The sequence below is a fragment of the Melozone crissalis genome, unplaced genomic scaffold (genome assembly GCF_028551555.1).
Source record: "Melozone crissalis strain CALT ecotype California unplaced genomic scaffold, PUWL_Pcris_2 ptg000018l_1, whole genome shotgun sequence".
In the NCBI taxonomy this organism is placed as follows: Eukaryota; Metazoa; Chordata; class Aves; order Passeriformes; family Passerellidae; genus Melozone; species Melozone crissalis.
Window position 1 is genome coordinate 29,841,344 of NW_026535796.1, and position 25,399 is coordinate 29,866,742.

The following is a 25,399-nucleotide window of genomic DNA, read 5'->3' on the forward strand; positions in this document are numbered from 1 at the left end:
TTTAGGTGCTGCTTCCACAATCATTTGCTTCCTTCTTCTGGCTTGAATGTTTTTATTTATTCCACATGTTTTTCCTAAAGGGATATGATTCTGTTTGTTTTACTTGCAAGGCAGTAAGTTGGGAACAAAACAAAAACTAATGTTTCATAAAGGAGCCTAACTAAGGCAATGGTGTGAATTGACAAATTGAGCCCCATGTCAGGAAAAGGGCTGTGTCCACAGTCAATGTAACACTTGCAGGTACCCCTCTAAAGTCCCTTCAAACCATCTGTCTCTAAGGCACCAAACAGCCTTGCTGCAGATGGCTACTGAGCACCACGCACATGTGTGTGCTCCATCAGCCTGGCATCAGCTTGCCTGGCTCATACCAGCATTCCTGGCAACTCCTGAGTGCCTTTCCCAAGACAGCATGGCTTCAAACAAAAAATTCAAGCACAGCTCAGAACCTCTTGAACATAAAATTGAAGGTGACATGCACAAGTCAATGCCAAAGAGTTTTGATTTAAGTAGCCTTTGTGAAGAAGGTGTAAAGGAAAGCATTGTAGGTCAGAAAGGAATGCAGGGAGAAGCCAGAAACACAAAACTACAGAAAATGAAGGGAATCAGAGGAAATAAAAATGTAGAAAGGAGGTAACGGAGGACTGCAATGAGGGTGGGTGAATGTATTTCCCCAGCAAGTAAACTGCAAGGCACAGGAAGGGTCCTTCCTACCCAAGTGGAATATAGGGCTTAAAATTTAATTAGTGCTTTCTTCTGTCCTTTTTGATCTTTGCACAAAGCCTTTCTTCACACAAAGGACAGAGAGGTTTCTGTGGGGCTGTGTGGCAGGGCAGCCAGTCTCCCTCGGTTCAGGCATTTCCCGTATTTCCCGGCATAAATGGGATGCCTCTCCCTGTCCTTCCTGCCTGTCCCTCGACCTCCGGAGGAAGGTATTCCCGGGACATTTCACTGCGGCAAACGCGCCGGCCCGTGTGACAAAAGTTTCTGCGGAGCAATTTGCTCTCGCCCCCCGAGAAGTTGAAACATTAGCCCAGGACCAGCCAACGCCACCTCCCCCGCCCGGGCCGGGCTTGAGCTCCGCTGTCGTGGCCGGGCCGGAGCGGGGCTGGCGGGGGAGCGGCGGGAGCGGGGAGAGCCCGGGGGGGCGGGGAGAGCCCGGGGGGAGCGGGGAGCGCCCCTCGGCTGCCATCGCCCCCTGCGCGCCCTCCGGCTGCACAGAGCTTTTCTTTAAAAATAAAACATTGAGCGAATGTCCCTTCTCTCTTAAATACCTCAGCTCTAAGGAAATGGGAACGACGGTTGCCACAGAAATTGTGCCGAGCAGACCGCACCTGCGGGAGACCCCGCACGGCAGCAGAGCTCGGGGACGCACACACGCCTTTCGGCGGCCTCTGTCGCGGAGGCGAAATGTGACCGACCCACTCGAGGGCACCTCTGGCTGCGGAGGGAGCCTGCTGACGAGCAGGAATTTCTCGACAAGAGAGAAGCTGAGAGAAACGCCAGTACAAGTTCCTGACATCTACACCATCCGCCTTGCATAATTTTGCATTTGAGATGCACCCGTAGGAGAGGACCCTGTCATGAGGAAAGCATCACCACCTTTATCCTGTGTGGGAAGCGCAAAAATGTGTTGCTGGGATGATCAAAGCTGTGGGGGAAAGGGGTATCGTGTTCTCACCAGTTCTATGCTTTGCTTGAATTAAACTCCGGAAAAGCAATAAATTACTAATAACTTACCCGGTCATGCTTCCTATTTTGCTTTTAAAGGCCACATATCTCTGAACGGATCACAGAGACCTCAAATATATTTATTTTCAATCATACGAAGAGATATTTCACAAAGAGCATTTTTATGCGACCTTAAGAAGAAAAAAAAAGTATTTTTTTAAAAAGCCCTAAAGCGAGTTGCCCTGAGCAGCTGCCTCCCAAAGCCGGTCGCTCTCAGGGCTGGCTGCAACGCCCGCCCGCACTTAATTTTCTGCCCCGGCAAATCCTAATTCCTGTGAAGTCTGAAGGCTTAGTTATATTTAAAAGTTCATTTCGGGAGCAGCGATCCCAAGCAGAAATCAAGCAGTGTATGCTGACGGCCACCACAAAATGCGATTTTTAGGCAGTCGTTAAAATTCACGCACTTCTGCCCACGATTCCCAAGTGACCTGTCCCCAGTGCGCATCAGCGCCAGCCGGGGCTTCCCAGCACACGGGCGTGTGTGCACTGGGCTGTGGAAACGGGTCGGGCTGTAAACTGGGGGCTTGGTTTGAGCGGTTTGGTTTTCGGTTGGTTGATTGGTTTATAGCGGGGTGGTTGTTTGGTTTTGCTGCTTTTTTTCCTCCTTTAATTTAATTTAAGTTTTACTTAAATGAAAGGCAGGCACCTGCAGCATTTGCGCTAACCCTTTGTACCAAACGGGATACCCGGAACGCCGGTTCGGGCATTTCCATCTCTCCGAATGATCGCTCAGGTTCAAACGCGCCGCTTCTTCCCGGGCAGCGCCCGGCGGCACCGGGTGCGGCCCTCGCACGAAGCGGCCGCGGGCCCGGGGCGGGCGGGACGGGCCCGGCACCTCTCGGCACCTCGCAGCGCTCAGGACAGCTCCGACCCTACCTCAGCTTCGAGCGAGGGGCAGAGGCTGCGGCGAAGTCGCTAACACCCCGCCCGCATTTCCCGAGGCATCTGGAGTACAGACACCTGCCATCAGGTGCTGGAGCCCCGCGGGTGCGGGGGATATCCAGGCGTGCGCGGGCAGGGGCGGGAATGCAAACCGCAAAGGCGCTTCCCCGGGCACGGGAGCATCCTCACACGGTCCGGAGCGGGCGAGTCAGCGAGCGGGGAGGCGCACTGCCGCAGCCGGCTGCCTCGCCCCGCCGCTCCCAGCGGAAGAGCCGCGGGGGGCGCGGCGGGGGAGGGCCGGCAGCACCTGCGGGCCCCGCTGCGGCGAAGCTGCCCAGCCCCGGCCCTCCTTCCCTCCGCCCGCCCCGCGCTCCTGCCCGCCCGAGGTTTAAAGCGGGAGCGGCGGCTGTCAGGGCTGTTCGGCTCGGCGGAGGTGCGGGCACGGCACGGCACGGCACGGCACGGCGCAGTGACCCGGCCGGCACGCCGCTCTCCGCCGCTCTCCTGGGCTCAGCTTTGCGCTGCCCCCGGTGCGGGCTCGGCCCGGCTCCGCCATGTGGCTCTCGGCCCTGCTCCTCGGTGGGTACGGCGGGCGGCGGCGGGGCCGGCGGGGCGGGCGCGGAGCAGCCCCCGACCCTCTCCCTGTCTGTTCGCAGGCGCCTTCCTGCTCTCCGGCGCGGTGCGCGGCAGCGACGGCTCGGGTGAGTTGGCCGCTGTTCCCTCGCCGCATCCCGCGGGAATCTCCCCCTCGGAGCGTCCGTGCCCGGCCCGGCCCGGCCCTGTCCCGGCGCTCTGGCCGCGATGCGCGGGAGCCCAGCCCGGGCCGGGAAGGGTTTGCGGAGCGGCCGGTGGGAACCTGCAGAGGGGCACGGAGCGTGTCTGGGAACGCTTCCAGACGGGGGGAAAACTCCTCCCTGGCACGGGCTGAAGCAGCGCCGTGGCGACAAGTGTCCCATCGAGGGGAGTGCCGGTGGCAAGAGTGAGGGGGAGTGTGTTTGCGTGTGTTATAAAGGCACTCGTACGGTGCTTGGCAATTTGAGGATTTCTGGCATATTTTAGACCATGGAGTCGATTAAAAACATTTTAAAGTTGCCCTGCCGTTATTTCAACCTGGAAGGAACACGCTTAGGATGCCTAGCAGGCTATGGCAGGGACTGCCTGTTGTGCATCCTGTGTTGGACTGCATCCTTGCTGCTGGAGAGCAGGCTCTCCCAGAACCAGAATAATTCCATGGGAACCAGGAGCCGCGGGAAGCAGTTGGAGAAATGTGTGACAGAAGGACGCGAGCAGTTTGTCTGCCCCTTTCAGTGGAACCTTCCACCAAAGGAGGACAGGAGCCTCCAGAAGAACATGTTTCCAGAGGCAGGCCTGGCCTGCAGGAGGTGAGTGACCCCAAGCTTTTCTGAATGGCTGTTAACAATTTCACAGTTATTAGGAATCAGGATTTGCTGCTCATTTTGTGGTGAATCAAAGATTTGGAAAATTCTTTTGTGCTAAACTGATAAAAGCTATCTGTTACAGAATTGCTATGGCTATAAAAGGGGGGAAAATGCACAGCAATGGAAAACCTACTCTAACCCCCCAGTTCCTTTCCCTTTTTTACTTTGCAGGTGCATTATGCATGAAGTGCTGACAGTCTGGCAGGAAACAAATGAATATTTTCTGGGATGCTTCATTCAGGGCCAGAGAAGACACTGTAACCTGAAGGTATCTGGAACCAGCTAAAATATCATTAATGTGAACAATTTTTGTAAGATATTCCCTCTTACCGCTATTCTGAGCCTAAATTCAGCAGCATTTGGTTATTGAACTAGAAATTTGCATGCATAAAAGTGCCTCAATTCTGTTGCACAAAGTAATGAAAGAGCATTAATTGCCTCAAGAATCTACTGTATTTAGGCTCATAGTGTTTGTGAAGATCTTGGAGCATCTCAAAACTTTCTTTATGCTTCAGCTGGAATGGATACAGATGCTGCCAAGTGCAGCAGTTCTGGCTGCCCCACACAGGGCTCTGTGGGTGGGTGGATGCTGCCATGTGATGGCAAGGGGCCTTACATGGGTGAGAAAAGGGCAGAGGGCTCAGATTGAAATGAATTCTATTGCCCTGACCAGGTTACTCTAAATCCCATTGCCCTTGTCCAGATCAGGATGTGTACTAGAGAGTTACATCAGTTAGTATGCAATCTGTGCATATGTTTTCCAAAATATGAAACATAGGTTTACTAGTATGTCTTTTTTTTTCCCAACTGTTGATACTCCTTGCATAAGATAGAAAAAACAGGCTTGTTTGATGCCTCAAAGTAAAAAAGGACCTAAAATCTTTCTATTTTGAAAAAAAATACCCTAAATACTCAAATAATAGGAAGCATAATAGGGACGCACTTCTCTGTATTACAACTCATAAGGCTATTTTTCATGTAGGAACCCCTATTTTTAATTTGTAATAAGGTAAATAGGATTCCTTTTTTCCTTTGCATAAACAAACTTTTCACAAAGCAACGCATGAAAGTTTCAAGATCAGAAAAGATCAGATTTTGCCTATGGGTTTTATTCCTCTAGAATAACTTAAAGCAGTGGCTCCTGCTGAAAATTAAGTCACAACTTTTATAGATTGACATAAGAGGCAGTTATTCATGGCGAAATCGGAGTACATGGCAAGAGGCACCAAAAAGATAGAAATTGATGGAATGATTGAAAACATGGTTGTTTTAAGAGATAAGTGAGTCTTTGCTTATTTTTTTCTTTTTTTTAGGTCAACAATCAACAATGATGGAAGACATTCATCCCTACCCTTAAATATGGCCTAAATCAGGAAGAATCACAGTTTATTTTCTTTGTACCTTGCTTTTGTAGGGTATTGTGATGTAGTGTGTTTCTGTGAAGTTTGAAGGGTGTGTTTCTTGACAGGATGGGGTGATAGTTGTTTTATTGTGGTTCTAAAAGCCTAACTGAATGTAACAGGGCATAGGTCTCACATCTTCAGCAGAGTCCAGAATGGTTGGAGTCTAGAACTGAATCCTTTCCTGTATATTGTAAACTTATGTTTATTCCTTGCAAAAATACTTGGATTTAGAGTATTGCACCACATAAGTATTGAAAGAAATGCTTCCACTGCTACTGCTCTTGCATTCTTCAATTACAGTGATTAAAACACACAGGTTTTATCTCAGTTACTTTATATATAGACACAGCTCTTTGGCATTTTTTGCCATGTTGAAGTATCTTGGATAGACTAACGAAAACTAGCACTTCTTAAATTTTGATAGTAATATCATATATGAAATTTGTGAGAATTATGAGTATGTAAGCTGCCAAAGAACAATTTTATATATTCCAGTATTCTGACCTCATTAATCATTTTCATGTTTGCAACAAAATGATTGAAGTTTTGTGGGTTGGATAGCTGATGATGCATTAACAAACAGGGAAGAACAAAAACCACTGCAGAGCTGATATCATAAGTCTTAATTTTGGTAGTCAACAAAAAGATTTGCTTCCATTTTGATATTTCACCGAACACTTCTAATGTGTTCTAATGTGTAGTCTCTGTTTTAGAGTTATGGCTTAGAGAAAACCGAATCTACCTACAGAAAATACTAAAATGAAATTTTTGCTTTTAATTAAGAGCATTCTTTTCCTCAAAGTGTGTCTTTCTACCTCAGTGCTGATCCAGCTGAGGTGTGAACTGCTAAATCCCCTAGCTCCAGCCTGTCAGCTCTTCAGTTCACACAGCAGCAACGTGCACCCTTCCCTGGGAAGCCTGAGACAAGGATCATGACAGCTTTGGGCTGCCAGTACAGAATCCTGTGGCTGGGCTACAATGGATTTCTGTGTTTTGATTGCCAGGGAAAACACAGAAAGATTATTTTCTCCCCCATCTTCTGTGCTATGCAAAAGCCTGCCACATGACAGTAATTAGTAAGTACCTGGTGATGAGGGAAATACAGATCTCCAAGCAATGCAGGGTTTGTTAGCTAGACACGTCTAATTACTGTCCTTGTGTGCACAGCCAGCCAGGGAACTCAGTCAAGTACATTACATTAGAAACGACAGGAGTTAGAACTTCCTGTGGTGTCTTGCACTTGTAGGGGCTGGAAAAATGTTGCAGGGTGAGAGGCACAAGCAGTGCTGTGAGAGCAGATATTGCCAGTGGTGCTTGTTGCAATTGCTCCTCCAAGGATTTCCAGCCTTGCAGCTGCTGTTTGATTTTGATGGTCTTGCTGAGTGCCATTTGGTGGACACAGCTTGTTCAGTGCCCATTAATTGGCAAACACACTTGTAGAACTTCCACAAAAGGATTAGGGGACTCAAAGAGGAAAGCAAATCAGAGTTTTTTACCAATCTATACCAATAATATTGCATTTTTGACCTTGAAATCATGGAGCTTGTAGGTATAAGCACCAATTCTGCTTGATTTTTCCATCTTTTGTCTTTACAGCAATTAAATAAGATTTAAGCATGGCTAGGATGTGAGTAGGTAAGACTAAGACCTAAAAGAAACTTTATTTCTTAGAATACTTGAGAATCAGATTGAATCACTTTAGTTCTTGCTAGATAGACAGTTTTTATTATCTTGAGAAAGGAAAAATAAAAATGTGCTTACTGCTTTCTTTTCTTCTTAGTCTGAACTATATAGGCAGATTCAGCATATACAAGTCCCATATTTGTACAAAATAGCAGCAATGATTTTTCAGGAAGATGTGATTAGGTAGCTTAAGATTGTTTGAGCATAGCATTAATGACTATTGTATATAATTAAGAGTAAAATTGCATGCATAGCTGATGATGTGTGGTCAATTCACACCGTCAGAATGAACAGACGTGTTTCACTTTGCATTTCTGGCTGCAACTCTTCTGCTTTTCAGCTCTAAAGTCAGTGAGATTAGCTGAAGGTATCACCTTTTCCATCCCCTGATGAAGAGCAGCATATGCTCCAAGTTCATTTATAAGCAGCATATGTTGGGGTCAAAAAACACATTCAGTCAACGAGAATGAAAATAGTGGGCAGAAAAGTAGGTGAGAGACAGATCACTGATCCCTGAAACATACAGTTCTTGGCATATGATGCTGTGGTGCATGCCCTGGTGCCTTGGCCAGCCTCTGCCAGCTTTCATCTGTGCCCAGGTAGTATTCCAGGCGCATTTAGAAAAGGTTCTTGCACCTTCTAGGTGCCTTAGGAACTTCAGAGTAAACAGGCAGGCATGGGTTGCCCTTGTGCTGCTGAATTGATAATGATCTAAGCCAAATCTCTAATTTGCTGTGCAACAGAGCAAGGGACTGTGCTATCTTGTGTAGTAGAAGGATGGTATGCAAGATAAAGACCTCAATGTTTTCAAAAGAAAAAGCAGCAGTTTGCCAAGTGAAATTGGGTACTGATGTTGATCTGTGTCTGCATACCTTCACTGCACACAGGCAAGCACAGTGAAAGCTTAATGATGGTAACCTGGAGAGCAACTTCTGAAAAAAGGCAGAGTTCTACATAAAAAATGCGTGTGCCTCAGCTGAATAGATAACTTTTGTATCACTGTTGAATCTGACAGTCCTCTGCACAATGATAATGATGTAAACTTCACTGTAATGACTTGATACCAATGTTCTAGATGTTACTGTATTACTGGAGAAACAAGATGTGTGTTCTTTTTTTTTTTTTTTTTAACACTGGCCTCAGTAGGATTTATTGCAAGAGGCTAAGGGAAATGCTGCTGTCAACTTGCTCCATGAATGCCACTGGAGAGAAGATTCAGAATTCCCCAAGTGACTCATAGATATCTTATGGCTGGAGTTTTCTGTGGGGATGTCAGAGTGATTTAGTTTCTTCCTCGGAAATTGCCACCTGTATGTGTGGTCTGTCAGCCCTCAAAAGTTTTCCCTTTGCCTTTCTGTCTCTGCAGCAAATTTACAGAAATGGATTGCTTTTCCTTGTGTAATGTTCCTAATGATACTATTTTAATGTTGTTTGTTCATGGGAGTTTTTTTCCTGCCACTTTTTTCCCATAAGTAATTTTGAAGTGTGTGTTTCCTTGCCATAACTGTACATTTGTAAGCTCCAAAGACATCTTTATAGACATTGTAGTTAGTTTCAAGTTTAGATATTGCTTTAAACTTGGAAACTGTAGAGACATTAAAAAAAAAATCCCAACAACAAAAAACCCTTAAGATTTTCAGGTCAAAAGTTCTTCTTTTCTCTTTAGCTTCTACTGCTATCACATGCTTTACAAGAGGACTTGACCTTAGAAAGGGGACAGAAGATGTCCTTTGCCCAGCAAACTGTCCTCTGTGGCAGTTCTATGTCTTTGGGGATGGAGTTTATGCCTCTCTTTCGAGCGTCTGTGGAGCTGCCATACACAGGTAAGTCAGATCATTGCTAATCCATGTGCTAAGTGAGTTTATAAAGTCTCTGCCACACTTACAAGTCTTGGCGTTTTGGTGCCATCATAGCAGAAATCTCTCTGGACTTTGGGTCCTATTAACTCAATAGGAATGTCACTGGGAGAAGAGAAAACGAGGAAAAATAAAAAGAATGTCTGTGCAGCTTGCAAGTTATCTGAGTTGTGCTTGAGTGTTCCTCCAAAATGCTTTGTCAACTTTCTCTGACACGGCCCAGCATTGTCCACAGGTGGCCTTTCACTGTAAAATCACTTGTATCACTAGTAGATATGGAAGGATACAATATAAACAGTAACTAATTGAAGAATAAAAGCAGATTCATTTTCTGATTTTCTTAAAATCTTGTGTCAAACAAACTGTTTAAAAGAAGTAGAGGAAAAGTGGTTGCAAGTTTTTTAGCATCAAGCTATCAGAGTAATTTTTATGTTAAAACAACCACAACTATAAACTTAAAATTTTACAGAAATTTAAATTGCTAGAAGATAAATGAGGAAAATAAAACCTTTTTGAGTTAACATTCCTTGCTGGACACTTTAAATGCTGTAAAAAAAAACCACGCCAAGCATTTTAAGTAATATTTAGGAAGCTGTCATTACTATCTAGAATCTTATTTAAAGTGTCAATTAAAATTTTATAACTTTTAACAAGATTTTCAAAACTTGGGCTTATTATACAGTATTTAAACTCCTTGGTAAACTAAAATGAACTGTTTTTTAAAAAGAAAAAATTGACTTAAGGAGGGGTTTTGAGTAGAAACTCTGGAACTTCTCAAATGCTGTAAAAGAACCTAGGGGCTAAGGTACTATAAAAGGACTTAGAAGGTGCTTGGGAGGTATCATGGGGATATGTTTCTGTTTGTTTTTAAAGCTGTAGAGTTTCTCTTAAGTTTACATGTTTCCATGTGTATTTTATTATTAGACAGCCTTCCTTCTGATGCTTCTGTAAAAAGAATTAAGATCTCCATTTAGTGTGTTTTAAGAGTCTTCATGGGGGTTTAAAAAAATTACTCTTCGATTCTTCACTCTTCCTAGCTGAGGAATATAAAAAAATTTTGTGAAGAATGTCTAGATTGAATGCAGGTAGTGACTTTGGATTTGCTTTTTAAATTGTTTTTCTTGTGAACTGAGGAAAACAGAGATTTCTTTCCATTGTCTTTTTTATTTTTCCTGAGACAATGTTTATATTTAGTGATGTAGCCATTTATTTTAACATTCTATTTCTTGCCAAAGATGTCTTTAAAGAGAAAAAAGCTCTTGCTGTCAAGACCTTGTTCTAAAGAGATTAAAGACTTGAACGTTTTAAAAAGACACAGAGGTTCCTGACAGTCCAAGCAGGCAGCATTCTGGAACCCCCCATGCCAGGCTGTCAGTGACTGACTGCTAGCACAGTCCCACCACTAAAGCTGCTGGGGCTCAGTTCTGTCACAGCTGGGAAATACTTCTACAAAGGAGGAGGCACAGGAAATGGCAGAGGCATATTTCTTTCATGATTTGCGTAGTCTTTTAATGATAAATCACTTAGCTCTTCACTGAAGTTTGTACCTTATAAACCATGTGTACTACTGTCCTCCAGGAACATGAGGCTGTAGAAAAATCCATGCTTTTCCATAGTAAGAGTCAATATAAATTGTACTTCTGGTGAAATATGCAACCCTTTCTGTACATCCTGCATCCAACAGTCTCTCTTCACAGACATTGTGAGAATAATGAGGGCTCTAATAGTGACAAGGAGATTAAAATATACTCACCTTTGTAATCTGTCTTCTAGATTGGATTTAAATTAATCTAGTTCAAGTCTTTGAGTGTGGTAGACTGTAGTAAGGGGTTTTGAAAAAGCAGGCTAAAGGTGAAAAATTATCTGTTTAGGAGAACTGCTGTTTCTGAAGACTGCCTTTAAGTTGGGGGCTATTAGTTCTGCTGGCCTTTCAATGTCAGAACAGAATTTGCTACATGAGAATGTTTTGGTGGCTTTACTGCAACTCTTAACAGCCATAACTAGTCCTGGCCAAAAAGGATTGATGCATGGAGAAGAGACAATAGCTGCTTAGTTCTCAGCTAAATTCAGTGCAGGCTGCAAAATCCAACAAAAACATAGAAGATACTTGCTCCTTCTTGCCCTGTGTTGCAATGTCTAAAATCCATATTGGCATGAAGGAAACTTCAAGAAGCCATTCCCAATAGGTGATTGGAGTTTGCCATTGTTGTGATGTAAGTAGGTCTGTGCTTTGAAAATTTTGTACATACACTTCAGTTTGCATCCTTGGTCTACATTGAGGCTGGATTCCTTAATTTTATATAAATCAAATAGTGCTTAGTCCTGTGAGTAGTTCCATTACTTTGAGGCAGTTATTAATGCAAGAAAATGCTATGTAATACATGAAAATAATTTAGCAGAATTCAGCTACAAATAATTCTGTGTACTACAGATGAATAATCTTTCTGCCTGTTTTAGCTTGTTATATTTGGCTTTTTCTCTCATTTTGTGTGTAATTACTCTCAGGAAACAAAATATTTATTTAATATTATTCTTTTTCTGGGCAGAAGGATAAAAGATTTATTTGTTGAGGGAAGAATAGAGAACCTCCTACCAGGCTGACTCTATGTAGGCATGAAGAACTGAGTTAAATCTACCACTGAGTGATTAATTGGATTAATAATCAGAAGGTCAAATGAAGGACTAGGTTCTCAGCTTGTGCAGTTCTGCTCCAGTGCCAATTCCACTAAATGGAGACCTAGCCCAATGTGGTAGCATTTAGATGTTCAATAGGCATGTAAATTTTTTTATAACCTTCCTAACTTCAAAGGGTGAAACCAGTCCTCATTAAGCACTGGGGTCCCAGAACTCCAGTCTAACAAAAGCATATCATGGTATTACCCAGCTGGCCACAAAGTGCCCATAAAGACAAGTGGCACTGAGCTGCCCCAGTGTTTGCTACAAGAATATTGACAAAAATGTTATCTGGTCACAGGGATTTCTGAGCTGCTGTAGGTCCCAGGAAATTTTGGTATTGTGCCTGCTTCTGCTGCTGAACTTCTTTCCTGCCAAAAGCAATAGGAGTGCAGAGAAAGAAAGGAAAGAAAGAAAGAAGGAACACAGCTTAGGGGTCCAGAGGATGCTGGCATGAAATCCTGAGTGGCTCCAAATCAGTGATTGATGGCAATCAGGCAGCAGCAGAACACCAGTTTGGAGATGAGGAGGATAATTCTTGGGGTAATGGAGAAAGGCTGATTATTTGGAAGGAGTTTGCAGATGGTGATAGTAGGAAGGAAAGATGGGAATTCAGGCAATTCAGTCATTTGCCTAAAGTCCCTGAGGATAAACTGTCTGCAGTTACATCTATAAGGATCACCTCCCATGGCCAGAAGACTCTTTGTGGTCTAGGCATCAGTTTTGATGTGTAGAGTCCTTGAAAAATTAATTCAAAACTCAGCAACACCCCATATCTCTTTCTCCAATAGTGCAAAGAAATGCTTCTTGCATGGGGATCTTAAATCACACATTAACTGCAAAGTTTTTATCTCAATTCAGTTCAGATTTTTAAGTGTGTTTTAGCTGATTTTTAAGTGTGTTTTAGTCCTGTATTTTATAAGATCTTTCTGCTACTCTTGACTGGTACACTTTCCTTCACAAGCTGTTGTGCAGTGAGGTACAGGATTACTGCCTTGTGTGTATTTGCTTTTCTGTTTGTGTCCATTTTTGAGTGAAAAACACGATTTAGGAATAAATTACAGGTTGTTATTAACAAGTTTGGCAAGAGAATGGACTAGCAGCTTTTACATAAAGCCCCTGTTAAGCAGCACTGGCAGTAGCATATAACATAATAAGTAGGGAAGTGAAAGCTGCTCCTGGAAAATCTGCTGAGCTCAGTTTAACCAAAGCAGCCATGGCACGCAAGTCAGACACATGTATAAATGTATAAATCATAGTTCAATTTAGAAATGCAAGTCACATCCATGAAGAATGAATGTCTTTTAACACTGTTCCAAATAGAATTTCATGTGGAAGTTGCCTTTACCATAGATATCCAGATCTCATATTATCAGAAATATATGTAAAGCTTTCTAAACTCTGGTCTTGATTATTCTACTTTCACAATATGTTAAATCAGGTTGTTTTTTCAAGCAGGAAGCCAAACAGAACCAAAAAGCAAACACCAAGGCACACATTGCTGTGTTTAAATAGTCATGAAATGATTGCTTGTCTCCCACAGAGCTATACCTGCCCACACACTACAAGGCATCAAGTTTTGCTCCCTCTTAGAAGTACAACTTTGACTTTTGACCTCTAAAAATAATAAGAGATCTGACAGTTCTGATCTTCTTATTGTCACTTAGGAATTGATATGGCCTGAAGCATCACTGTTCTGCATTAAAGTGCCAGAATTTTAGGCTTTCCTGACTTTTTAAAATAAATCTGTGTGGTACCCTATAGAATAGTTTCTCCTAAAGACTTTTAGAGGAAACTATTCTATAGAGTGTTCAGGCAAGATTGTTCTAGCCTGAACACAACTGCCTGCCTCTATTAGAGCTGATTGAGAAGGCTGGTGACAAAAATTCTAATGATGGCGTTACCTGTATTGCATTTTCTTGTGACTAAAATGTCTGATTTATACCAACTCTTTTTCGACCTTAGTGGGGTGATTACCAACACAGGAGGAGCTGTAAGGGTGCAGACTCTCCCAGGACAGGAAAACTACCCTGCTGTAAATGCCAATGGCATCCAGTCTCAGGTGCTCTCTAGATGGGCTTCATCTTTCTCAGTGACTGGTAGGTGGATCACACTTACTGTTTTACTGTTTTGCAAACTATATTTGAAGCTCTGGCAGAGCCATGGGACACTTCCTCAGTGCTTCTGTATGCATTAAGAGAGTGATTGTTTAGCAACAGAAGGTTTCACTTTTAATTCATTATTTTAACTTTTTCCTCAATTACCTGAAGACAAACTATTCCAGCTAGAGTAGCTAGTCTGTAACAGAAGCTGATACAAAGATGGGTCAGTTATTTGGAATATAATGACATGATAACAGGCAGTGGACAGTTCCGTTACAGTTTAAGCCGATCAAAGTCAGTGCTTTGATCCTGCCACTGCAGTCCAGTCCTCCTGCCACTTCCAGCCATTCAGCTTTATCCCTTCTCTCCCTCTGCCTGCATTTGTGCAGGGAGCAGCACTTTGTCAGGCCCTTCAAATACCTTGTGCAACATTCCATGCAAAGAGAAAACTGACCCTCCAAAAATAGTAATAACATCAACTTAACATGTGATGTGGTCATTAAGCTACAGTGCAATGTAATGGTTTAGTCCAGAAGTTTCTGTCCCCATTGTTGAGGTAGTTGTTAATTATTAATTGCCTAATTGCAAGCCAGTTGCCATGCCTTGCCACTCAGGTGAAGCTAAACCACCCTCATAAAATCATATGCAGGAACATATTGGTTGTGTGCGTTGTTGTGGTTTCAAAAATATTGAAGTGGGTGTTTGCTAGTATAGAAAAATTGTGAAGCAGATCTCTGTAATGTGTTCTTATATTTACACAGCTAAAATTCAGCCTACTATCTCTAAGATACTTCCATTCCTTGTGCTCACTGCAAGTTGCTAGCTAAGCACTTAAAATTAGAGGTGCTTTTGGTGAGGGTGAAGGTGAAATCCAGTTCTCCAGATCAAGTCCTCTCTTTATCTGTTGGAAATAATGGCTACTACAGCTCAAAACCTCTCATCAGGTATTTATGCTGTAGTTACTCATCAGCTGCTGTTTCAAATGCAGAAATTAATTACCTGTAAAACAAGGACTGGATTACACCAAAGGTTTGTCTAGGCTCGTGTCCTACTCACGGAGTAGCTAATGGCAGACGGCAAAGAAAGGTTATTGCAAGTACAGTAATTCTTCAAGCACTTGTAACTTCATCTGAGTGCACTGAAATGCAGTAAAAGTGCTCTCATTTCAGCAGGTACCCCGAGCACAGCCCTGGAAGCCGTGGGACGATCGGTGTCCACAGCGCGTCCTTCCACAGGTGCGTGATCCCGCAGCAAGGGGAGAGCATCCCCCAGAGGGAGGCACTGCACTGGGCAGGACCTGGCCAGGAGAATGTGCTGACACCCATTTGTTTTTGAAGAAGGAAACAGCTGCAGTGTCTGGTTTTGCAGTGTCTCTTTCACCAGAAAAAAAAATAGGAATTGTATGTAATCTTGGAGATTGATTCTGATCTCGCTAATGTTCATGCAAATTAAGAAAAAATTGAATGGTTTTTGAAAACTAATAGAGATAACACAGAGGAAGGTAAGAGTTCATGAGCTCATGTGATGTTCATTCTTTTTAAGCCATGGAGAAGACAGAATTAATGCATTCCTTCTTACAGAACTGCTGAACAGCTGAGTGCTGTCAGGACATGCATAGCAGAAATTTAGTTGTTTTTCACCACAGAAAATGCTGCATTAAACCCTTTTTATGAAAGTTAGTGCTGTATAAATACTGGACTTTGATGCTGTTTGTGAATAGACCACCTAGTTTACAGTTTAAACCACGGTTTGCTTCCAAAACATTAAAATTCCATTGTACAGCTGGGTTGCTAACTGAGTAACAGTAGCACTTGGGAAGGTGAGGTACAGAAATCTGGCTTTGTACAAAACCTGGCTTTGTACAACTCAGTAATCAGTCAGACATGTAGAAAGGAAGGTTAAGCTGTTTAATTTGAAAAAGAATATTCTCCAAGGAGCAAAGCAGTAGTAGCCCAATTTTAATTATTAAAATGGTTGACAATTCCTACTGCAGATAGATTGCACAGTAATTTCTTTACTCAGAGCTCTTTCTGGTTTACCTCAGTCCATTCATCTTGTTCTTAAATGATCCATGCTCGTTTTTTTCACTGAAGGTAAAAGACCTAAGAAGACTCTTGATAAAAAGGCTGGAAACAAAGGTAAGAACACACAGATTTAATTTTTGCAAAGCAGAATCCTAACATTTATTTGATGTTAACAAGTATAATTATTTTGGACGTTCACAGACTGTAAAGCTGATATTGCCTTTCTCATTGATGGAAGCTACAACATTGGCCAACGTAGGTTTAACTTGCAGAAAAACTTTGTTGGAAAAGTAGCTGTAATGTTGGGGATTGGAACAGAAGGGCCTCATGTTGGGGTCGTACAGGCCAGGTAAGAACAGATCTGCACAAAATATAATGGAGTAATTGATAAGAGAAAACAATTAAGATGTCACTTCTCCTTTTGCAGAACAAAATCACTCAATAATGGCTGATGAATGACAAGGGAAAAAATCTCTTGAGGCATAGCACTGTTTGCTCTGTGCTATAATGAGATGTGCATGTGACAGGACATGACAAATTTGAACATTTTCTGTCTCTCATATTTGACTAGAGAGAATCTGGATGATTCACAGCTCCTCTGCTGTAGCTTTGCATCTCATCTTGGTAGAACAGCAGGAAACAGCCTGAAAAGGAGAGATGCCAGTTTCTAAATACTGTAGAGAGAATAGTCCCTAATGGCTATGTGCATGTACAAAATAAAAACCTGATCTATATCTTAATATTTAATAAATATTTTCTCTTTAACTGATAAAATATTACAGCTGATATTTTTCAGTTTGTAACTGGTCACTTGTTTTTGCTTTCTACTGTAAATTAAAAATGAAATCCAGAGACAGAATACTTAAAGTCTTTAATCTCTTTGTCAGTAGCTAGCATATCTTGAACTTCTCAAATCAAAACACTCAAACTGCACTTTGCAGGAATTTTTTATAAGGAAGGTATTTGTCATACAAATAGTAGAAAACCTGCCAATCTTAAGTTACACAGATTCCTTTAGTTTAATGTCTGGCATGTTCAATTTTTTTCTTTATGTATTTTCAACCTAATGCTATCATCCGTTTGATAAGCTTGAGAATCAGGCTGTCCTTAATTTATCCATTCAGGCAGATAATTCCTCTTCCTAAGGATTGCAAGACTTACTAAGCAAGAAGCACACTTACATTTTATTATTGAAATCCAGAGAAGAATATATATTATCATGAGCAAAACTATTCCAAGTGTGTTTTAGCTTGCTAATGCCAGTATGAAAAGTGAACCTTATTACTCTGTTTTGTTTTTCCACAGTGAACATCCAAAAATTGAATTCTATCTGAAAAACTTTACTGCTACAAAAGAAGTTTTGTTTGCAATAAAAGAATTAGGCTTCAGAGGAGGCAATTCCAATACAGGTGAGCTCATATTCCCCCTAAAACAGAAATTACTTCTTTATGTGTTTTTTTTATATATATGTATATGTATGTGTGTGTAAATGTTGAAGTTCCTATAATTCACATAGGTCAAGAAGTGTTTTAGATGCCACACTTACCTTAATCAGGTTCAGTGATGTTCCACTAGAACATTTTCACATCTCACATTTAATTTCTAGAAGTTAGGCATGCTTATTACACATTTAATTAGAGTACAAGTGTTTATACTTGTATAAATCTTCCTGCATTTTAACAGTAATTGACTTTTCACTAGTAACAGAATGATATCTTGGGACAAATTCATAAAAGGCTTAGTGTTTCTTTCTTGTTGGGTGGCTGATTAAAGAGTTAGAGTAGGAGTAAGGAGTGAGTGGTGGTGAGAAGACATCATGGTTTAGCCCCAGCCAGCAACCAAGCCCCATGCAGCTGCTGGCTCACTTTGCCCCAGTGGGATGGGGGGAGAATTGGGAAGAAGAAAATGAGAAAATTTGGAGATTGATAGACAATTTATTAGGGAAACCAAAAGCCACTCACATAAGCACAGCAAAGCAAGGAAATAATTCACCATGTCCCATGGGTAGGTAGGTGTTCAGCCATCCCCAGGAAAGCAGGGCTCCAGCTCACCTAGCAGCTCATGCCAACACCCCAAATGTCCCCTCTCCTTTGTTCTCCTTCCCACACCTTCACATGCTGCCCATGACATACATGGTGTGGAATATCCCTGTGGCCAGCCTGGGGCCAGCTCTCCTGCCTCTGCACCCCCAGCCTTCTCACTGGCAGGGTGGCACAGGAGGCAGGAAAGGCCTTGGCACTGTGCAAGAGCTGTCACCAATAACAAAACATCCCCCTACTGTCAACACAGTTTCCCACACAAATCCAAAACTCAGTCCCTACCGGCTAATCTGAAAAAAAAAATAATTATCACAGACAAAACCAGCCAGATATTGAAACTAAGCATCTAATTATGTTGCATTTCACAAGCTAAAGTTAGGTACTTTCTTCCTTCCAATCCATTTGGCAGTTACTAATATACCTACTTCCTAGTAGGAAACTAGACCCATGAGCAAAAAAAAATCTCAGGGAATTCCACCTCAGCTTTATCTGTGGGGTTTTTTGGTGAGGGGAGGGGTGTTGATTTGATGTCATTAGTTTTTAACTTGGAGGTTGCCCAAACTTCATTATTATCAAATTTCCTGGGGCACCCATTCAATGCTACACTGGCTTAGTCCTGTAGTTATGACATAAATCCTGCACAATTTCAGATGGAAAGCTGATCCCAGAATGTACCATCACTGTATGCATTATTTCTTCTTGTTCTTTTCCTGTTCAAACCAAGGCAAAGCTTTGAAGTACACAGCTCAGAAATTCTTCTCTTTGGAAAATGGAGCACGGAAGGGAATTCCCAAGATCATTGTAGTGTTCCTGGATGGCTGGCCCTCAGATGATCTAGAAGAAGCTGGCATAGTGGCCAGAGAATTTGGAGTCAATGTGTTCATTGTGTCTGTAGCAAAACCCACAACAGAGGAGCTGGGAATGGTACAAGACATTGGCTTTGTGGACAAAGTAAGAAAGAATGTCATTATTTGGTTTTCAATCATGAATATAATTCTGGAGAATTTACAGTAAAATTCTAATGAACTAATACATGTATATACAATAACTCACATAGATGTATAGACATAAAAATATTCTCTCAAACCAGCTCATTAAATTATCTCTGCTCATAAGTGATTTAAAAGATGAGCAGAGGGAAGGTTAAAGAAACACTGGAGATTTTTCCTTGCTAAAGGGGCCACACAAAGGTGTATCATTGTACTCCCAGTTCAGAAGCTTGGCCAAGTTGCAGCTCCTGGAATTTGTAATTGCATGAAGACTCTCAGGGTAGGAAATTCCCCTATCTCAGGTATGGCTGAATGTGCCAAAGCAATGACATACTGATGTGATACATTCTCTCTCACAAAAGGGCAGACAGGGAGGTGCTTATTTCTTACCAGCTCTGTGGATAATTAATTGCTTACTTTCACTACCAAGAGGACAGAAATTATGGAAAAACACATCCTAGCAAGCCTGTGTACAAGACTTCGATCTTGTAAGCAGAGTTTTGGATCTTGTTCCTTTTGAGTTAGAGCAGGAATTCAAACACCAATCACTACTCTCACATGAGCTTTCTGCTCAGTCTGTCTTTACTTACTCTGCAGTGAGAAAATCAGTAATTTTCCACAGGGAGGTTGTAGGTGTCTAATTTCAGCAGAAATGGCATAAACAGAATAAAGCTCTACTTCTTCTAGAGATAAGATATCTATCTGCTGACCCCAGAGGTATTGAAGGCAGAAGCACCATAGAAGCACCATAGAGTGGTTTAGGTTGGAAAGGGCCTTAAAGGTTATATATTTCCCACCCCTTTGCTATGGACAGGGACACCACCCAATAGACCAGGTGGCTCAGGCTTGGCCTTGAACACTTCTGGGGAAGAGGCATCCACTATTCTAAATAATTTCCTCCTAATATCTACTCTAGATCTCTCCTATTTTAGGAGATCTCTTTGCCTTGTACTATCACTGTCTGTCCCTGTACAGACACAGAAAGACATGACCTTAAGTGGCTGAGGCCTCTCCTCTCCTTCTGCATTTTGATCTTAGCTGGATTATTTGGAGAGCTGATTTTGAATTTAACCCATTTTTCAGTTACCTTGTACTTCACGTGCATCTGATGGAAGCTAGGGGAAAAGAAATTTTCCTCTGAATGATCGGGAGCTGTATTTCTGCTCAACTCTGTCTGTGTTTGTGACACATTATAGATTAAAAATCCAAAGGTCTCACCAAGTTCAAAGGGAAAACACAGAGGATAATTTTCAGTGTATAAGCAAAAATACAGACATTTCAATCCTTTGGCTATTTAGTGTCATTACTTTATTCACATACACAAAACAAAATTACAATTTTCAATTGTTGCACTTCTTGTGAAAAAAGGTAAATTATTTGAAAACTTTCAGGGTTGGCTTTATTACTGGATAAAATAAGCTGCTCTATGGCTTACATTGACTTCAAGTGCAGCTGTTTCAATTTCTTTAAAGACAAGCACACAAAACCCCATCCTAAGCTCCAGCCACGAGGCTTCATTTCTAACCTGCTTTTGAAAGAAAAATCATAGGTGTCTGAGTATTATCCATTGAACTGCTCAGTTGGCATTCACCCATTCCCTTTATGTTTTCAAACAGGCTGTCTGTCGAAACAATGGCTTCTTCTCTTACCAAATGCCCACCTGGTTTGGTACTACCAAATATGTAAAACCTCTTGTCCAAAAGCTGTGCTCACACGAGCAGATGTTGTGTAGCAAGACCTGCTACAACTCCGTCAACATCGGTTTCCTGATAGACGGCTCCAGCAGCATCGGAGAGAGCAACTTCCGCCTCGTGCTGGAGTTCGTGAGCAACGTGGCCAAAGCTTTTGAGATCTCTGACATCGGCTCCAAGGTGGCAGCCGTGCAGTTCACCTACGACCAGAGGACCGAGTTCGGCTTCACCGACTTTGTCACCAAGGACAAGGTCCTGTCGGCCATCCGCGGCATCCACTACATGAGCGGGGGCACGGCCACCGGCGATGCCATCTCCTTCACCACCAGGAACGTGTTTGGGCCAGTGAAAGATGGGCCTAACAAGAATTTCCTCATCGTTCTCACCGATGGTCAGTCTTATGATGATGTTAGAGGACCTGCTGCAGCTGCTCAAAAAGCAGGTAAAGTATGTGTTTTGAAAAGCGGTGGAAGTTGATCCATCCTATTTCTGCCGTGCTGCAAATGTTAAGATTTTAAAGTTTGCAAAGTATCATACTTGGAATTCAGCAAAATGTAATGCTCCCCCTAGGAACTATTTTCCATTAGGGTGAAAAAAACCCCAGCAACCAGTAATGCAGATCCAGGTATGACTAGACTCACTTATGGCAGCTTAAAGATCAACATATACCCAGTCTCATTTCCCCAAACAGCAGAGTAAGAATAATGAGCCAAGTAGCTCCACCATCATCTAGGAAGGGAATAAGCAGTTGTGGCCAAAAAGCTCATTGGGCTGGTGCTGCTTGAACTATGAGTATATAAAGGCACTAAGCATACACAAAGGAACCAAACTTACTTTCAAAACCATTTTACACAGTGTTACTTATGTTTCAAGACTGACATTGTAACTGCTACAATCCTATGTGTTACTACAAGAACAACTCAGACATTAGCTCTTATGACGCCTCATATTTCCTTCAGGATTTTTCCTGAGTCAAACCTAATTCCTGGTATTTAGTGGCAAAATCTAATTATCTTTGACAGATTGCAGGTGTTGAAACATGCTTTTCAAATCCACATTGATTTATTAATGTAGAAATGGCTGGGGTTTTTTTGTATCTGCAGGCAAAATGGTCTCTTTTTTTTTTATTTCCTTTTTGTAGGAATAACAGTCTTCTCTGTTGGTGTTGCCTGGGCACCTTTGGATGATCTGAAAGACATGGCTTCTGAACCAAGAGAATCTCATACTTTCTTCACCAGGGAGTTCACAGGATTGGAGCAGATGGTTCCTGATATTATTAGAGGCATCTGTAAAGACTTTTTGGACTCTAAACAATAAAAAAATATGCAGTTCACTATTACTATCTGAAACTAAAAATCATGAAATTGAAATGAAATGGTCCCTCTAAAGTACAGATGTTTTATTCTTATATATGCTATCACAATACAGAGGAAGAAGAAGGGCTACCTTTTTTTTCTGTAATCAGTCAAAGATTTCTGTGAGCTTGTACTTGATCCTGAAGTGCAGGATTTGGCCAACAGTTAATATTTTGGACAAGCATATAGCATCCTGAAGTTCAAAGCTTTGCATATCATGCACTTAAGAATAGCAGATGCTGAGAGGAAATAATACAGCTCTGACATTTTTTCCTGACACTTGCTAAACACCTTCTTAGGAGTTAAAAAAAATCTTTAAATATAAGGTACTACCTTCTATAAGCTTTCCGTAGCTTACAATTCTGTATCTTTGGAAAGAGTTCTGCTGATAACACAAAGTACTTTCAGTGCTCCTGATGTGCAACATCCATTACTGCCAGGCAGCTTGAGAAAAGATATGGCAGATTGTAGCTGAAAGAGTCTATTCTCACTAGTTGGGGTTTTGTTGGATCTGGTTGGCAAATTTTATATCAAAAGTCATTTAACTTCTACCCACAGATTTCTGTGGATCTATTTGGTTGGTTCTTTTAGCACAGAATTTTAAAGGCATTTAAGGCACAGTAGAGAATCTGGATCCTAATATATTAGCTACTACTGCTGCTTTCTGCACCACTGAAGTCAACAGTGATATTCCAAATAAAACTGACAACCGGATATTTCCTGTCTGCTGCCTTGTATTGTCTTGATTTGACAAAGTTGTTGTTGGCCAGACAGTTAGAGACAGGAATCTTGGGCCAAGAGATTAAATAAGACCACACAGTGGGAACTGAGAACATTCAAATTCAAGTCCAGAGGTATCTCAAACCTTTAAACCTAATGGATTTATATCAGATTACATGGTCAGAAAAGAAGAGAGTAGGCAGACACATTAAGCTGGATTGAGTAGTTCAGAGAATAACAACTTCATAATGGTAGTAAAAACACCTTTATAGATGTGTGAGGTTTTCTGAAAATAAAAGAACAGTTTTCTTGAAAAAGGCTTTCATTTGATTACATACCTAGTAATGTTGATATATTTATATGCACACATATATGGCTAAAATGATGTGATATTCACCAAGTTATTCCAGTGTCCTGGTGTGAATAACATACTCCAAATATTCTGAATAAATAAAGGGGGTTTGCAAATAAAATGTATAGTAGAAAACAAAACAGCACTTTCCCTATCAGTCTGGGGTTTCCCTTTTTTCCTCTCCCCCACTATTGATTGTAAAATTTCTAGTAGTTATGGAGTGGCACAGAAAGGATTGTATTCATTGGGCTTTTGCTGTGCACTTTTTAATAACTTATAACTGACTATATATTACTCTAAACCTAAATGGCAAAGATTCCTTGTATTTTTCTAGCAATTGTTATCCCTAATTTTGTTATGTGTTTATAGGTAAGAGTATTAAGCCTTTGCTGTATAAATTCATATGCTATATCAACTTTGTGCAAAAATTCAATTAATTTAGTTTATAAACTTTTTATAGAAATATATATTGCAAGAAAACTGGGAGTGCTGCTGTCTGTTTTGATATCTCATAACACAGAAGTCTTTTTATGATGAACCTCATATAGTTTAGCTTGAGTAAGTTCTATGTGGTACTTCCTAACTGGATGATCTTCAATTCCAAATAATTTTCAAATAATAAGGGTATTATTTTTACAAATATTTTCATTTGAATGAATCAATATTGAAGTTTTAGTTTTGCTCACATTAGGTGTGATGTTAAATCATCTGAAGTGCGCTGGCTGATAGAATCACATTTTCTCTCCTACTTTGCTTTTGCTGTTGCAAAGAAATAGGCAGCTTTAACTCACATCATTCATCAGACAAAAAGCAGGTTTGCATCTCTGGGACACTGAAAACTGCAGAGCTAAGTCTTCACATATTTCCATTTCTCAGGAGTGGTGATGCCATGTTACTTGCACCCTTCATACACTCTTATTACACTCTGATAGGGAGTATAGAAAATACTTTTTAAAGATACAATGTTTATGTGCCAGCAAGCATTTGTGAGCAGTTTCGATCTGGGAAAAACATTGGTGGGATACAGAAAAGGATTGAGACCTGGTGAGATCCAAAGGCAGGGTGGAAAGGATGTGGACTGTGCTGTAAGTAGAAAGCATGGCAGAGGGCAGGGCAGGGCTGAAGCTCTGGTTTGTTAAACAAGGTAAGTGAAGCCATGCACAAGGATTCAGTTCTATGCTGCTGGACCAAGCAGTACAAAGAATGTGAAGAGAGCTGCAGCTACCATCAGCTATCCAAATTCCAGTGGGAAAAACTGCTGCAGATCTAGGGCTGTCAGTCAAGATTTTGGCCTGCAGGAGATCAATTCTGTTCTCTTGTGAGACTAATGAAAACCATTGTGAAGGGGCTGGACTATATGATCTTTAAAAGGTCCCTTCCAACTTAAACACTTTTGTGATTTTCTATGCTGCATTTCCCTAAGCAGTACTCAGATTCAGGGGGCCTCAGATGTGCAATCCCAGTCCTGATGACATATCACATCAACATATATTAAAAAAAAAAAAAAGTCAGGATTCCTTAATTTAGAAAAGGTTAGGAATTTAGGTACTTAACTGTAACTCCCATGCAGGTGTTTGGAATTTTACATTAAATGGTAGTTTACACCATTCAAAACTCATCCTTCCCACTTAGTTTTATTAAATTGCTGTCCTAAATAAAGTGAAATCCCTTTTTGTACATGATAACTTCCAGAAGAGCTACAACCTATAGCCTTGCTTTAGTTTGGACACATGCCTGAGCACTGGAAGCATTCCCTGCCACAAGATCTTTCCTGGGTAAACTCTCCACTCACAGGCTATTTTACAACAGAAAGGAGCATGACTTCCTTTGTCAGCGGCAATATGTCTTTCTCAGTCTTACAGGGAAACTCAGGCCAGTGTCTCTGATTCTGTTTACAAATTTCCTGCACCTCAAATTTTGCACCATGCACAAATCTTAGGCATTTAGGTCCTCTCTTTACCATGAATTACCATGTGTATTCATCTCTTGACAGCATGGCTATTTCTAGCTCTGCCAAGTGCAGTACATAAGAAAAGCAGGTATACAGTCTAGGACTGAAGGCCAGTAAACTGCAGCCAGACCTGCAAACTTGTAGTAAAAGCCTTCTACTTTATATCCTTAAGCAGAATGCAAAATGGGTCTCAGAAGTCAACCAACTTTTATTATCACTGCAAAACTATTAATATTGAATTGGCCAGGAACAAGAAAAACCCAAAAGAAAGACCATCCTAACATTCTTAGGAGAAAATAGTCACTTTAAAAGTACTATGCCTTTTAAAATCAATGCCAATAAAGAGCTATGCAGAAACGAGCCAAAATCATTTGCATCAAAAGTCAACAATTACAATTCTCTACAACTTACAAAGCAATTTTGAAGCGGGAAGAGAGAAAGAACAGGGTTGGATTTTTTGGCACATTGGTATAGTCTCATCAGAACAGTAGATTCTCCGATAAATATTTTAA

The 25,399-nt window shown here is 41.6% G+C and overlaps 1 protein-coding gene across 3 annotated transcripts; it reads left to right on the top strand.

The window, feature by feature from the left end:
• The first annotated feature begins 3,110 nt into the window (after positions 1–3,110).
• COCH (cochlin) lies at positions 3,111–23,408 on the top strand. 3 transcript variants are annotated; one of them, XM_054276187.1, is made up of 11 exons: positions 3,111–3,189; positions 3,267–3,311; positions 8,802–8,958; positions 13,630–13,763; positions 14,936–15,001; positions 15,860–15,904; positions 15,992–16,139; positions 17,096–17,199; positions 18,554–18,780; positions 20,435–20,951; positions 21,651–23,408. In XM_054276187.1, exons 1-11 carry the CDS (start codon positions 3,165–3,167, stop codon positions 21,824–21,826), a joined length of 1,644 nt encoding a protein of 547 aa, XP_054132162.1. In that variant the 5' UTR covers positions 3,111–3,164; the 3' UTR covers positions 21,827–23,408. The 3 variants fall into 3 exon arrangements, with proteins under 3 accessions (XP_054132162.1, XP_054132165.1, XP_054132163.1); XM_054276190.1 differs by lacking the exons at positions 3,111–3,189; positions 3,267–3,311 and adding an exon at positions 5,973–6,528; XM_054276188.1 differs by lacking the exons at positions 3,111–3,189; positions 3,267–3,311 and adding an exon at positions 6,545–7,626.
• Positions 23,409–25,399: the final 1,991 nt, after the last annotated feature.

Coding starts and splice junctions, on each gene's coding strand:
- COCH (XM_054276187.1), top strand. CDS start 3,165: ATGTGGCTCTCGGCCCTGCTCCTCG. Junction 13,764..14,935: donor TTCATCTTTCTCAGTGACTG/GTAGGTGGATCA, acceptor CTCTCATTTCAG/CAGGTACCCCGAGCACAGCC. Junction 18,781..20,434: donor ACATTGGCTTTGTGGACAAA/GTAAGAAAGAAT, acceptor GTTTTCAAACAG/GCTGTCTGTCGAAACAATGG.